The sequence below is a fragment of the Mustela erminea genome, chromosome 13, assembly GCF_009829155.1.
Source record: "Mustela erminea isolate mMusErm1 chromosome 13, mMusErm1.Pri, whole genome shotgun sequence".
In the NCBI taxonomy this organism is placed as follows: Eukaryota; Metazoa; Chordata; class Mammalia; order Carnivora; family Mustelidae; genus Mustela; species Mustela erminea.
The window spans coordinates 16985271-17001464 of NC_045626.1; the positions used below are offsets into that span (position 1 = coordinate 16985271).

A 16194-nucleotide genomic window follows, 5' to 3' on the forward strand; every position below is an offset into this window, starting at 1 on the left:
CAGGTTCATTTCAATCCAACAAATACAGTGTTGAAATGCATCCGGGGTGACGGCTGAGTATTTTTCAGTCATAAACTGCAAAAGGTACTTTAGTATTTAAGAATCACAACCCTGGGGCACCTGGGTGGCTCAGTTGGTTAAGCATCTTGTCTTCAGCTCAGATCATGACCCCAGAGACCTGGGATCAAGCCCCATGGGGCTTCCTGCTCGGCAAGCAGTCTGCTTCTCTCTTTCTCCCTCTGCCCTTTCCCACTGCTCATTTTGTCTCTAATAAATAGAATTTTAAAAAGAAAAAAAAAAGAGAGAGAGAGAAATCACAGACCTCTATCCGTTTACTCTAGTGATAAGGCAGGTTTCTCAAAGGACAGGTGACCAGTCTCAGATTTGGGGCCAGTCGGTGGTGACCCTACAAAGAGACTTACAATGCCAAGGCAGTAACTTTTGGTCTTTAACTGGCCAAAGAATAGAAATACGACAAACTCAAAGCTGAGATCTGGAGAAAAGTGCTCCTGGTCCAACATGAATTTTTTTGGTTGCCATGGATTACATTTTTGCTTTAAGATTTTATTTATTTGACAGAGGTCACAAGTATGCAGAGAGGCAGGCAGAAAGAGAAGGGGAAGCAGGCTCCCTGCTGAGCGGAGAGCCCTATGTGGGTGGAGCTCCATCCCAGGACCCTGAGATCATGACCCCAGCTGAAGGCAGAGGCTTTAACCCACTGAGCCACCCAGGCGCCCCCGTGGGTTACATTTTGACAGAATCTCTGAATCAGGACACCGTATTTTTCCCTCTTAAACCACTTTTAAAAATTCACACAAACATCAGGTGGTAACTTCCCAAATGAAGGGAAATTTGAAGAATACTGTAACTTCATGTGCTGGTTTTCTTTTTCCCCCCTTCTTCTTTTTTTTGGTCATGTATCTTAGTTCAGGCTCTGAAAGCATCAATTCAATCTCAAAAATTTTTGCAGTTAAATTACAGGCAATCACCGTTTGGAAGAAATACTACTTGCTGGCTTTTAGAGCAGAAGTTTAAAGAACAAAATGTTTTTTGGAGAAAACTCAAAACTCTTTGAATAAGACACCCTATTCAATTAAAAAAAATTATTGTTGCAAGTTAACCTTTCAAAATATTTGAAAACATTATTTCAGACTAACTGGAAGAGAGTATTAATCAAGGGCCCTCTTCATAGATTCTTCCTACAACACAGGTTTTAAAATATTCAAATATACTTTTTAACTTTTACTATATCCCAATAAAAAGCTTGTTGGATCCCTGGAATAGTGAATACCACTGCCTACAAATAAATAGGTGACTCTTGGTGTGCCTGGGTGGCTCAGCGGGTTAAGCATCTGCCTTCAGCTCAGGTCATGATCCCAGGGTCCTGGGATGGAGCCCCACGTTGGGCTTCCTGCTCTGCGGGGAGCCTGCTTCTCCTTCTCCTTCTCCCTCACTTATGCTCTCTGACTCTCTCTCTCAAATAAATAAAACCTTATGAATGAGTAAATAAATAACCCTTCAAAGCCCATTTCAGAAATAGTATATTTCCAACAAACATTTTTACATAGCTTCTGGTAAACATGGTAATATGGTCAGCTTCCATATAATCAGCATTAGAATGACAATTCCTTACTAAAATCTGAATCAATTAAGTTCTCCTATACCTGCATACACAATACATAAACTTTGGAACTCTTAACAGAAATAAAAATCTCGCATATTTTCTAGTTCTACTGAACTATAACTAGACTAAAATAGAAAACTGAAATATCTTTGGCTATAGAGAAAATAGTTAAAATCAAGGGACATAGAAGGATACAAATGTATTTCTGAAACCACCAAAACAAAATGATTATAAAAAAAAAAAAAGACACTCTGTTGGACAGGTTAGAAAAGAAAATATCAACATTTGTGATTTTATGTTGTCATAGTCATTCAATTCAATTTTATTTTTTTTAAGATTTATTTGGGGGGGTGGGTAGATGGACACAAGGAGGGGGAAGGGCAGAGAGAGACAGAGAGCAAGACTCTCACGCAGACTCCCTTGTGACCTGAGCCGAAGGGTCTCACCAGCTTAACTGACTGAGCCACCCAGGCACCCTATGACGGGCCTATTTTAAAATATTCTATGTATATAAGAGTTTCATCAAAATTGTAAATCTTCACTTGACAGGCCAATCAACATTTATTCAGTCAACAATGAGTCACTAAGGTGCATGTGCTTTGTGCCAGGTCCTAATGCATACTTGCAAGGCTACAGGGACTTCTGAGAGGTTGAGAAGAAATGAGCTTTTAATACCACGATGCCTACATTTTCTGTCTCTCAGAAGTATGTAAAATTCCATTGCTTTGGAAGGACTTACTTTTAAAAGGGGTGCACTTAAAATCAATTATGCAACTCTTTCTTATCCCACCAGCTCATACAATAGTAATCGGCGTGAACCAGAAACAACTAAACAGCAGAGAAGATACCTCTGATTTTGAAATTCCAAACCTGGGTTTTTACCATCTTTAGTGATAAAGTGGAAATGTTCACACAAAGAAGGCCTTTGGTTATCACTAAGCAACTGAATGTGAGGATTGTTGAAAGTGGAAATTTAAAGAGTCACTAATGGGAAGATGAACGTTTAAAAATATTTCTGAGCTGAAAGATTAAAACAAAAATGACTTTACTGGGGGCAAGCCAATATTTTATCAAACTTACTTCAATATTCTTCAGTCACTGACTTCATTGACATAGTCTTCATTTGATATTCATGGGAAATATACAAGTGGAAAAAGGCAAGATAAACCATCAGCTTATCAAGTTCAGTGCCAAGGAAGATCCACCTGAGATCACTCCCATAGAGGAGTTACTGCACAAGGACAACATTGTTGATATGACAGAAGATGTACGAAGTATTTCAGAAAGAGAGGAAATGGAATTGTTACAGTCTCAAGTTCATCTTCATTTAAAACCTTAATTTCAATCCTTCAGCACGTTTTAAAAATTGTATTTGTTAAAGATTCTGAGAGGAGAAAGACAGAGAAAACACGAGTGGGAGGGCAGAGAGCAAGAGAACCTCAAGCCCGTGCAGAGCCTGCCGTGAGGCTCAGTCCCAGGGACCCCGAGATCATGACCCAAGCTGAAACCAGGACTCCAGTGCTCAGATGGACCGTACCACCCAGGTGCCCCTAAAATTGTGTGTGTGTGTGTGTGTGTGTGTGTTTTTTTTTTTTACAGTAAAGAGCTTACAGCTAACATTTTAAATAGGGTCAAGGAGAATTCTAACATTAGGGGTGTTTGAAAAGACACCCTCCATCTGGAGAGAGCTGGGAGCATTCTGTCGTCAGCCTTCCATCCTGGAATTCTACATGCAGACCTAGACGGTTCACTAAACCGTGTGCCCGGGATCACTTTCCGAAGTGAGTCATCTGTGCTCATTCATTCAGTTACGAGGCACTTTGCTGAGCTCCTCCTTGGGGCCGGGCGCTTAAGGGGCGGATCTGTGAGGAAGAAAACACCATCCCAGCTCCAAGTTGGCAAGGGGGAGCATTGTGTGCTCCATGCTATGCTGGGGGAAGCTGACCTCTAAGGCAGCCGGAAGAACAGGGGCCTTCCAGCTCTGTTCCGGTCTGGGGCGGGGGTGGGGGGCGCATCATCACGTCCACAGGGCGGAGAAGAAAGGTCCGGCCACTCGACACACTGTGGGTTCATGGCTGCGGGTGGGGGATCTGGCAAGAGACAGGGTGCCGGAGCGTCAAGAACAGCCGGAGGGCAACGAGCTGTCACCGCGGATTTTTCAGGCGGTTCAAGTTCGGAGTACAGGCCTCATGAACTGGAGACCAGAGTCACTGCGATGGCCTTAACTCTTTGCTTTAGCATAGGGTTTTCAGGGTCTCACTTCCTCAGACAGAGCGAGCTTTTTAATGAAGACACTTGTAGGGGCGCCTGGGTGGCTCTGTCAGTGGAGCATCTGTCTTCGGCTCAGGTCATGACCGAAGGGTCCTGGGATCGAGCCCCAGGTTGGGCTCCCTGCTCAGCAGGGAGCCTGCTTCTCCCTTGCCTCTGCCCCCATCCCACCCGCCCCCCACCCTGCCCATGCTCTCAAATAAATAAAAATCTTAAAAAACAAATGAAATTTAAAAATTAAAAAAAATAAAGACACTTAATATCAATTTTCTCCCCAAGAGTGTTGGCAGTATTCTGTAAACACTGAATTATGAAAGTAGTTATTTTTTAATCAGAACAGTACTTTAAAATAATTCTGGAAGGCTTGAGGGTTTCTGGCCAAACCAAGTGAAGTTAAGGAGAGAGCACCTCAAATTCCTGAAACAGTTCAGACAGGATGAAGAGGTTACTGTGGAAACTAACTCTTCTCTTGTTTTCTAGAAGCCACACCCACTGGAGAGGACGCACGCCCTGGGCCCCACCTGGGCTCTGCTGACATCCTTCCTGGTTCACCCTCTTTGGCAGAGCTGCCTCAGGGATGGGGTCCCAGTCACGCCACTGACCACTCCCTAAACTACATGTGAACCTGACCTTGGATGAAGAGCTGCATTTTTCCCATGTCCCTCTGGACAACGGATGAGCCAGCCCAGCAGAAATGATCTCTTCTGCTTTGGTTTAGTTCTCTGGGACATTGCCACCATGGTGGTATGCTTACAGAAACATCCGAAGTCTTTTCTCAGGAACTTCCTCATCAGAGTCTCACAACTCTGGGAGGCAGAGAAAGCAAAGATTTCCACTTATATCAAAAATAACAGACTTCATTCATTCTGCTTGATTATAACGAAGGGGAGTATTTATTACACGTATGTATGGCCATTAATTATTTCTTTGTGAGCTGCCAGTGGTCACTTTTCTACAGAGGTCATAGGACACTCTGGTCCACAGAATGGTATGTGTCCAGTGATGTTCAGCAAAGGAAGATAATGGCCCCTTCCATAGGGTATGGCTACTGAGATTCTTGATTCAAGATTCCCGATCATGACATGAAACCAAGCTGATGAGGCGGGGTGTCCAATAGTCAAATGGCTTAAAACGGTTTCACAATAGCAATGGTGATTGAGCCAAGGGAAATAGTAAAAAATAAAAAGGAAAGAATTAACTAAACCATTTCCACTTGTATTTCTATGGGAAAAAAAAAATCACAACAGAAGAAGAGCTCATCATTTGGCTGTTCGGATGCTGACACTGTCCTGTGAATGAGGAGCTGGTCGAGGGCTGACCCAAGACAACTGATCTGCACAGGAACCCACCGGGGGGCTCAGGAAGGACCGGATTCATCTACAACTTAAACGAAACCTGGACCAGACTTCTTGGCTACCTTCCCAACCCACATGGGGTCATAAGCAGAATCTCTCTGGAACATCTAAAGGTAAGAGGCTTACTGACACCACCACCCATCACACGGCTAATACAGTTGTTTAAAAACCATCATGAGCAAATTTATTTCAGAGTCTGGGTTAAAGAGAGAATGATGTCACTTAATATACTTGTTTTTATTATATATTGAAAATTATATAACTCAATTACCCTCCTTGTCTTGGCTGCTAGGGAGCTCAAATCTTCAAAGTAAGTTTTTCCTTTTCCTTCCTTTAATATTTTGCTTTGCTTTTTATTGTACAGTAACAGTTTTTGGTCTTGCTGCATACCATGATTTAAAAGTAAGCTGCTTCAAATCCTTTTTTAATGCAGCTAAGGTTTAACTAGTGTTTATTTTGTACCTTCAAATACGATATTGCTGTGTGAACAAAACAGTAATCAACTCACTACATCCCAGAGGCTGGTGAGGGAACAGAATAAACAGTAACGACTAACTCTGAGCTAGCAACCCTCCCGAAAGTGTCTAGTGAGATCAAGGGGGTGATTTACAAATTTCCCAAAAAGGAAAAAAATAAGTTGTGTTCCCAAATCAAATAATTAAAGGGAGTAAAAACCCCAAAACTTCAGAGAACGTCGCACAGCCTATCTGCCTGCTGTCTTCCGTTGCGGGTTAGTCAGGAAAGAGGACGACGAGGGAGGTGAAAGCGCCACCACCTTTAAGACACACTTAGGAAAAATAACCTCGATTTCACGAGCCTACAGTAAACGACATACAAAGTGAACTAGTTCATACTCAGAACAGGTGAACACGAAACAAAGGCAAGAGGTGCTTCTCTAGCACAAGTGAATTCTGACGGGCTCCCGGTAAGACCACACACCTTCTCTGATCCAAGACTAATCACTCTACTTGCCCCAAGGAGCTACCTCGCTCCCCCCTCTGACCCGGTTCCCGTCCACGGGACGGTACTCACATCAGGCTTGGTCGGTGCCACTGAGTGGTCCGGTTGTTGTGGTTGACGTAGTAGGTCCGACCGAGATTGTCCACCTTCTCTTCCCAGCCGGGGGGCAGTGGCGGGGGAGGGAGCTCCTCCTGGTGCTGAGAGGCCGAGTCACTGGAGTCCACGACCTCCCAGCCATGCTGTGGAATAAAAGCAAATGAAGATCGTTGAGGTGGGCCCCGTGGACGTGAGGAGAAACAATCATGGGGTGCTCTGGGCCCTTCCTTGCTCCTTGGCACTCTGGCTTGTTCAGTGGCTTCATGAGCCACATGCGAAGACCGTCTCAAAAGGGGGGGGGGGATCAATTCTAGAAGAGTCTCAAAAAATAATTCTGAGCAATGACCAATTAATTGTGCTGCCTTTGAACATGACTGCACTGTACAGAGCAACACAGCTTTGAATACGTACACAGTGTGTTGATTCCCGTATGTTCTTTCCGCAGACGGGTTTACTCTGACCTGAAGGCCTCCACAGGGCTGTGCAGAACCATGCCAGGGACATGGGTCACGTTACCACTGCTGTCTTTTTGACGCCCCCATAAGGTAAGAGGGAGCCGGGGCGATGAGCCGTACCACGTGTGTGCTCTACCGGAGATCACGGCACAGGGGGCCAGGGGGCCAGGGGGCCAGGAGGCCCAGGCTCTATCACTCCCCAGGCAGGATGGCACCATGACCAACTCCAGAAGCCTGGAAGGCTCCCACTCTGCACTGAGTATGAGCACGAGAGCAGAAGCCCAGGAGCAGCTTTCCACTGAGGCCCTCCCCCCTTGCTGCTTGCCCCATCGACAGGCTTCATGGTACCAGAGTCATGAGTTACATTTTTGCAACACATATTTTAGGCATTAAGTATTCCCTCCTAACATCCCCTAGTAAAGTCACTGGAAAATTAAACTCATTCACGGGTTAGTGCAGTTGGAAAGCTACAAGAGTGTAAAAAATTCCCCGGATTTGAGATAAAAATCGGCCGATGTGCTCATGAAATCTTAACGTTCATACGTCCATGCCCACCACCCGCTTCGCTCCTCCCCATAGAGAGCACATGCACAAGTCAAACACGGCCCGGAAATGTGACCACTTGGCCTGGAGAGGGTTCCGATAACGTGCCCGTAACACATAATTCACATATCACGTATATGCCACAGCTGCAAACAGATGTGCAAGTAAGCCCCAGAGAGGCCCCGTTACATGTACATTTTCAGAACAACAGGAAAATCTGTCTAATGCAACAGCACTGTCTGAAGCATGCACGGGGAAGGTGGGCCCCGCGATCTAGGCATGGGACCAGGGAGTTACGAAAGGCAGCTAGCCACGCCAGGAGGCAAGAAAAATTCCTCTGGACGGCCACTTCCAAAATGGCTTATCTAGAGGAGAGCTTTCCTAATGCATCACCTGTGGGCCAAACACATAAGAAACCCGGAAGAGCTTTTCTAAATCATTTCATCCGCTTTGAAGCAATTCCAAGCACTCTGAGGAAATTGACAACGAGCTCAAGTCCAAAGAAATAAGAGCATGAAACAGGGTGAGCCGAGTTTCACACAGGCTAGGGGCCAGCCACAAAATGTGGGCACAGCATTTTGTCAAGAGAAGCCTCCTCCATTATGAGTGCTGTGACATAAAATGAGAAGCTTATTTTTTAAATTTATTTATTTTTAAGTGCAGCCAACAACATCAGCAGAGGATCACAGATTCAAAGACCCAGGTACGTTTTTCTATAGTTAAGTTTTATCCAGTTTTATTTCCTTAAATTATAAAGTCTTACATGAAATATTACACGATCTTGGGCAAAGAAAACAGAGGAAGGCCTGCAGCTCTGCAACTTACCTCCATGTCATCTCTCTGCTCACTGTTTTCCTCATCCTGACCTCCGTTTTTCGGCATATAGGCCATTTTCAATCGCAAAAATCCCTTAACTCGAGATTTATGACTGCGTAACGGAAGAGAATTGGTTATAAAGGACATGACTTGGTTATACCTTTCGTATTTATGATGACTTTAAAAAAAAGACACAAAACGAAAAGAATGCGAAGTCTTCCTCAGAGAAAACCAATGACCGAAGCACGAAGGACACCTGCACCCCGAAGCCTCACCTTCTTGGTCTAAGGAGAAAATCCTTAAACGTATAGGGTCGCTCCATGGTTGGATCTTCTGTCTATAGGAAGAAAGAGTAAGTTTCAAAACTCTTGATACTGTTGTATTTTAGATACACCAAAATGGGTCACAGAGAACACACGCCGGTGTTTTAGAACATGGGAAGGTAAAAACGGGGTTGGTTCCTCACCCAGTAGTTGACAGTGAATTATTTTATAGGTCACAAACCTTTACCCAAGATCCACTAGATGTCACTATCAACACCCATTTTTAGGAGCCAACCCCCGCCTTAGACAAATGACAAAATTACAGTCGTCACTGCCAAGTCTAATTTCTAACCACAGGGTGCAGGCCTCCATCTCAATGCTCGTTAATTCTGGAGAACCAGTGGTCACTGGTGCCTTCCTGTCCCTGTGATCCAAGAAACCTAAAAATGGAATTAACAGGAAAATATGCCTGTGAAGGCAATTTTGCTTTACATTTAACACTGGAGTATCATATCATTAGCCCAAGATAACTGATTAAGACTATCCGCTCCATGGAGACCATTCGAGATAGCGCCGTTAATCAGCCTCTTGCTGGTGCGTATTTCATGAAGCTAGGAAAGGTAACTGTGATATTTTTTAAAGAAATCAGTATTCATTGTGCCGAATTCACTGGTCAGAGCAAGAAGGAAGTTGGAAAAATAAATGTTATTATTTCATTAATTTTTAAATACTGTATGTAGCAAAGCCTCAAATGCCTAGGCTCTTTAAAATAAGGTAAAATATTTACTTTTGTAGTGAAAGAGACAAACCATGGTATCATGATGTACTGATTTGTATCGGAGGGATGCATGTATATATTTATACCCAAAATACCTTGTGTCATTCCCTACATTAAACTCTAATCGCTTTCCACTCTGCTTACAATAAACTGAACATTCTCTCCTGTATGTCCTACAAGATTAAACATAACCTGGCTCTTAACTACTTGTAACGCCACTGTGAACCAGCCTGTCCATTTGCCCCTTGCTCCAAGGATCCTGGCCTCATCTCTCCTGGTGCACATCATGTCCGATCCTGCCTTTGGTCCTTCTGCTGGACAGCTCTGCTTCCAAATGGCCTCAGCGGGCTCCACTCCAGAACCCAGGTGTGAGATCCCCGGTCATATGCGCAGACACTGCATCCTAACTGCCACCACCAGCTCCCCTTACCACCCTCTATCAGAGCATCCCGGTTACCTTCCCCCCTTGTGCCCTCTGAAATTATCTTATTCACTTATTTACTAATTTGTCATCTATCAATCTCAGAATTAAGCTCACGAGATCGGAGACCTGGATTTGCTCACCAATAAATCGCTGGTGGCAGAAACACTGCCTGGCACGAAGCAGGAACTTGTATGAGCAGCTGACTGGTTCATCTGATCAAAGCCATGAAAAGTCACTGTTGCTGAAGGAAGTCAGTTATACTCTCCGAGAGGTCCACTTTAAGGTGGTCCTGCTAGACATTGTGGAAACATTTTCTAAAGAAAAGGGTTTCCAAATATATACCACTTCTTATGGAAAACCCATTAATCAGAATACTACTGCATTTCTTCCTTTTCTCATTTATTTAACCACAACTAGTTTTAGAACAATACCCATGGAAAGACTACCAGGTGTGGCTACCACCTGGTGCCTGCCCTGAGAGTAACAAGGATGTGTAACAGGGACCGTGGCAGCAATGAGTAACTTAAACTTAAGGTGGAACAGATTCACCCATGTGGAGAGATCACATTCCGCGGGACCTGGGGTGGAGGGCAGGGGCTGATTCTCAACTTGCGGATCAAAATGGTCCGGGGATGTGCGGTCCACATGGAGATGAACGGGCAAGTGTGGACAGGTGGACCACCGGCAGGAAGGATAGCTCAAGCTGGGAAAATTGGCTACAAGATCCTGCACGAACCAAACTACAGGATCCTTAGCAGGCATGAGGGGGTCTGGGGTCAGCAGAGAGCACAAGAGCCAGTGAGCAGAGGAAAGCACAGAGCTTGCAGAGACTCCCCTGAAAGTGACCCTGTCCACACAACTCCATAGTTCAAATGCCCAACACCGCACAGATAAGAGGCAGACTTCCCGGGTCTGTGTCCTGGCCTCGCTACTGGCAGAGCCATGCGGCCAAGGGCAAGTCCCTTACCACTCTGTGCTTCAGTGACCTCATCTAAAAACTGGGGCCGTAACAGGATCTCAGAGTTGTTGTGAATCAAGCAACTGAGTCGGTTTGATGAAGTCCTTGCAAGGGCGCCCAGCACACTTCACACACGCTGGCCATTTGTCCCCAGCAGCTAATTCTCATTCTCCTGTCACCTGTGAATACTGTCACCTCCATGTTCTCCAATAAAAGGCAGGGCATTAGATAATGAAAATTCAGGGCGCCTGGGTGGCTCTGTTGGTTAAGCCACTGCCTTGAGCTCAGGTCATGATCCCGGAGTCCTGGCATCGAGCCCCATACTGGGCTCCCAGCTCCGTGGGGAGTCTGCTTCTCCCTCTGACATTCTCCCCTCTCATGCTCTCTCTTCCTCTCTCCAATAAATAAATAAGATCTTTAAAAAAAATAATGAAAATTCACCTCCATGGAAATACTTGCATGCGAACAAGATGGTGACCGCCTTAAGAGTGACAGGACTCTTTCTGGCATTACTCAGGGTCCTACCAGATCCTACTGGCTGGAAAAAAGCCCCGTGGAGATTCCCAGGACAGCAGTGGTTAGAAACCATCTCCAACACACAGCTGCCTCCTGTTCCGGGGCACCGCACGTTCCCAAGAACACCTTTTGGACAGACAGCTCTTCCACCTTGAAGAACCGCCATCACTGCGAGCAGAACAGCTCTGTGGGCAAATGCAAGCGAGCAGACTTCCCGGGACCCTAGACGCCAAACCGGGATGCAACCACCAACAGCACACAAGCCTGACACTGGACCCCCCTTCGCGCACCCCCAGAACCCTGACCTCACAGATCCAGGCTGCAGACACAGGGTGTGGCCGAGCAGCACTGCCAACCTACTATCACTGGGCGAGTCACCTCCCTGTCTGGGCGCAGGTAACCTCCTCTGTCAAACACAGGGCGTGGACAAATGGTGTCAGGCCCCTCTACGCTCTGGGACACTGAATTCTACACACACGAGAAGGAACCATTACCCTGCGACCAGCTGTAAAAAGAAAAGAGGTGCTCATCATCTGAGTTAGGTCCAAGTACGGCCAAGGCACCCGGAACAACGCCACCACTGTGACAGCGCTTCGTTCTAGAGAACTGAAATCCAAATGCTACCCTGAGAGCTCCGAGGAGCACCTGACGACAACAGGAGAAACCGATGTTCTAGAAGAGCTCTCTCCACCCTGGCCTGTTTCCCATGGACAAGAGATTTCGTAGCTGAATGGAGTGGGGTGGTGGGGGGGACTGGGGGCTCACAGGACAGGAGAGGCACGACGGAAGGAAAAGTCCAGGAAAATCGCAGAAGTGAAAGAGGGAAGCACCTGCCAGAAGATGTCCTTCTGCTGTGAGTACCAGCCTCGGAGCTATTGTGCCTCTAAGTAACTAGTAAAGGCAAGTCATAAAACTTGGAAGTCATAAAAAGTGACATGAAAGTCATGAACTTTTTCAACACCATGACACCGCAGTTCAGAAGCAGATGGAAAAACGGTAGCTGAAGCGCAATCAGGCCTCGCAGCCGGGTTACAGCTGAGCTGACCCAAGCGCACCCCCCCCCGCCCCCCCCCCCCCCCCCCCCCGTGTGGGAACAAACAAACTTGGCTGCCATACCGATGTCAGGCTGGGAGGGGAACCTTCCTAAATTACCGAGTCTCCCCGCCTCTGCACGCCTCCAGCGAGCCCTGCGGCCTGAGTCTCCCCGGTGACGCGCATGTTATCTTGGTGATCTGTGCCTCTGCTCACTGAGCCATGGGGCAGTGACGATGTGGCCTCCCAGAGCAGGATGGACACCCGGGGTCCTCTCTGCACCCGCCCTCCTTTTACAGGTGAAAAGGATTACTACCTTATTAAGGTCACCAAGGCAACTCGCCCATCCCCCAGGTCTGGACCAACAATTCTGGAGATCTTTTAAAGCCTGACCTTCGGAGACTCCCGTGAACATGAACTGATGTTTTCTGAATTCTCAGATCCACCAACCTTATCTACCCTCTCCTGTCGCCCCCGCTCCTCTTCCTCACTCCTGCCCTCAAAAGTAAGTAAAACGGACAAGAAGTATGAAAGACGAGTGGCTCATCTAGAATGGGAGCAAAGGACATAGACGTCCCTCCCGTCCCGAGCTCCCGGGTCCTGTTTCCTTTCCATGTTTTCTTCCAGGAATAAAGCTGGACTCTAAGGGCTGAGGAAGGATGAAAAGTAAATCCCAGGTCCAAAAGGACTTGCTTCCCCCTCCGGGAGCATCTGAGGGGTATAAAGCACGGAGGGTTCCACCATCGGAACGGGAAACAAGGTAACTTCCTTCCAGATGAACAACCCTTCCTCTTTCCTGGTTAGGGGACAAGGACAGAGCTGACACAGGCCTCCTCTGGCCACTGTGGTGGTGCACTGAGGTGGTGACACTGGCCCGCGGGGTGCGCCTTGCCGCCCTGCCTCTCTCGAGTGCCTCCGTCACTTGTCACCCTGGCAGAATGCCAACTCAGCCCCTCGCACCAGCCCACAGGGTCCAGCGAGGCCACAGTCCAGGGACCTGATGCCAGGCAGGGGGCCAGGGAGGACCCTCGTGCACCAGGTCCAAGATGCTGAGGCGTTTGTGACTTCCCACGGGCGCCAGTGGAAGGGTCGCTCTGACCCTCCAGACTTCCGGGGGGGCGGGGTGGGGAAGCGGTGTCGGTCAAATGAGAGCTGCCTAGTATAGACAGCTTAGGCAAGCCACTCCTAAGATCCTAAAAGGTTTTACACGGCAACACCAATATCCCCTCGCCAACAGAGCCAACACACCTCTACAATTTCATCAAGGAATGAAGGTTCTTCAGTGGACTCAAATCAATTGCTAGGCCTAAAATAGTTATTTTTCAAACATACACGAAACACAAAATAGGATTTAAATTATCAAAAATAATGTTAAAAATCACAAGAGATTACACTGAGTTTAGTTCTGCTGTCCTGGATCTTCTCCATGAAGCTCCTGACTTAGAAAAGGGCTTCATTTAAATTAAGGCAATATCTTAGACCAGAATCAAGACAGGGAGGATTTATTTTTAAAAGAAATAAAAGTTCATGCTATCTTGTGGCAATAAGATAATGCCTCATTCTTGGTTTAAAATGTCCTAAAATAGGGGCATCTGGGTGGCTCAGGTCATGATCTCAGGGTCATGGGATCGAGCCCCGCATGGGGCTCTCTGCTGAGCAGGGAGCCTGCTTCCTCCTCTCTCTCTCTGCCTGCCTCTCTACTTGTGATCTCTGTATGTCAAATAAATAAAATCTTAAAAAAAAAAAGTCATAAAATAAAATGCCTTAAAATAAGTGTGTCTGTCCGCACACATGCACATGAATGCAAATGCAATTAGGTATTTTGTTAATATGGATTTCAAATAATAACAAAAAAATATTTTTAAAATTTCTATAATTTCAAACATCTGGGCTTTTTATTATGACCTAAATTAAATTTTCTTAGTATATCTGACTTGTAGAGCTTAAAAAAAAAAAAAAAAGCCTCAGGTAGGGGGTAAAAAAACAAATAATAAATCACTATGTAAAACCAGTGGGGGTTTGGGCACCCCTCTAACAGCTGGAATTATTATCTGAGGAAAGGGGAATCCAGAATCATACTTTTTACCCAAGCCAGGGTACTCAGTCTCACCTTCGCATGTGCCATTCAATATGGTGCCATTTGCCACATGTGGCAAAGTTTTTAAATTTAAATTTTAATTAATGAACCTGAAATAATGATAAATGAATGATAAACTGAAACAAATATTATAAATTCAGCTCCGTAGCCATATCGGCTTCATTTCAAAGGCTCAGCCAGCGCACATGGCTGCTGTCACGACTGACAACGCCGGGCTGCAGGGGGGTGGGGGTGGAGGAAGCTGCTTGCCTGGACACCCCCCCACCCCACCCCACCCCCCGCGGACCCTGGATCATGTCCGAGAGCAAACAGCTGTGGAGGAGCGCCACCTCCCTCAGCTCACAGGGCTGCATGAGGTTAATAATCAAAGCCCAGACACCTCCAACCTCGAAAAGGCTTGCCTGGCTCAGGAACGGCAAATTCACCACCACGGTACTCCGTTACTGCACTCCCTGTCCTTCCTCACTGCTAAGGAGACAATTTCCCTAATCTCTTTTACCTAAACTTTGACGATGTGGACAAAAACTGCCTCTCTAGGCCATAAATGATCTGCCTCGACGATGGTCATGTAGCTATCAAGAGCGACCACCCCTGACTCCACCAAACACAATCAAATGCTGACATCCGTTTCTCCCGGCCACACTTGTGTTCCCCAAAATGTAAGGACACTGTGTGGTTTTCCCATGAGCTCCCCTCACGTACCATCAGCCTTCCACATGGCAGCCCCTCGAATCCGGAGCCCAAAGAGCTGCGTGCACTCAGAATACGCTCGCTGCGCCTCACCGCCGCGTGTTAGACGAAGGTGCACCCGGGGTCCACTCCCGCTTCCTCTGTGGCCCACTTCCCGGACTTCGGCGGCCCAGAAAGCCAGCCCATCGTCAGTCCGTCAGTCCGGAGACTGCTGCACTCCCCGCAAGGTCATGGTCCTCCCTCGCTGACGTTCTCAGGCACTCACCGGCTACTTGCTTTCACTGGCCGCTTTCTACTCCAGCTTCCAGCCCCATCACCGCTTCCTCTGCTGAAAGCTCACTCTTGCCTCCACCCGAACACGAAGCTGCACTGTTCCCTCTACGGCCTCTGTCTCTGGAGAGCAACACTGCTCTGTCCTCCGTGAGTCCGGCCCAACCTTTCTTTTTTTTAAAAAAGATTTTATTTATTTATTTGACAGATCAGAAGCAGGCAGAGAGAGAGGAAGGGAAGCAGAGCTGAGCAGAGCCTGATGCGGGCCTCAATCGCAGGACCCTGAAATCACGAACTGAGCCTAAGGCAGAGGCTCTAACCCACTGAGCCACCCAGGTGCGCCTTCCGCCCAACCTTTCAAAACCAACGTGCACTCACTCGCTCAAACCCGGGACTGTCGGAGCGGGTTGCCTGACAGATCCCACTCGCGCCTCTCAGAGACTATTAGTACATCATCTGCCTTGACCGAGGTCGGTTTTTATGTCCGGGAAAAGGGTGGCTGGTTAGGGAGACCCACAAAAGAACTGGCCAACCCTCACTGCCTCAAAATGTGAGATGACAGCTTCGACCTGAAGAGCAGAAACAGAAGACCCACGGACACGGAGGTGTGTGTCGCCAACACTGGGACTTCCATATCCGCTCAACGAGGTTTCTGACGGCTCATGGAGCCGGTCTCGCGCACACACTGTCTACCTCCATGCGTACCTTGGAACTTCGGGTTTTTAGACAGAAACAAAAATATTTTAATGGTATCAGTTTTGCTTCCGATTTTTTGGAAGGGAATGTGCTGGAAACCTTTCTTCCTTAACAGCTCCCCTGAGTAAGCAAGAACCCGCTGCTTGCTGTCCCATGCCTTCACGACACATCTGAGCTTCCTGGGAAAGACACAGTCGTCCCTGGTACGTAAGATACGGTAAGAGCCATGATTTCAGCCCAGCGGCAGACTTCCCCGAGGTGGTTTAAGTCATTTTAGTTTATAGACTACTTCAGCTATTCGCTCACAAGAAGCATTAAAAAAATTAATAAAATGCCCTTGAAAGGCAGAAGC

At 46.9% G+C, this 16194-nt stretch overlaps 1 protein-coding gene and 1 long non-coding RNA gene across 7 annotated transcripts in view; one reads left to right on the forward strand and one right to left on the reverse strand.

Moving 5' to 3' along the window:
• The window catches only part of NEDD4L (NEDD4 like E3 ubiquitin protein ligase), a 327498-nt gene that overhangs the window by 57695 nt on the left and 253609 nt on the right, over positions 1 to 16194 (reverse strand). For all 6 annotated transcript variants that reach the window (XM_032310031.1, XM_032310032.1, XM_032310035.1 and 3 more), the window contains 3 exons: positions 8393 to 8454; positions 8127 to 8229; positions 6280 to 6446 (listed from right to left, as the gene is read on the reverse strand). In XM_032310031.1, the coding sequence (XP_032165922.1) occupies positions 6280 to 6446; positions 8127 to 8229; positions 8393 to 8454 (332 nt within the window). The remainder of the gene's footprint in view (positions 1 to 6279; positions 6447 to 8126; positions 8230 to 8392; positions 8455 to 16194) is intronic.
• Positions 4377 to 9577, forward strand: LOC116571737. The gene is made up of 3 exons (XR_004277968.1): positions 4377 to 5360; positions 6749 to 6848; positions 9339 to 9577. It is a non-coding gene; the product is annotated as an uncharacterized LOC116571737 (long non-coding RNA).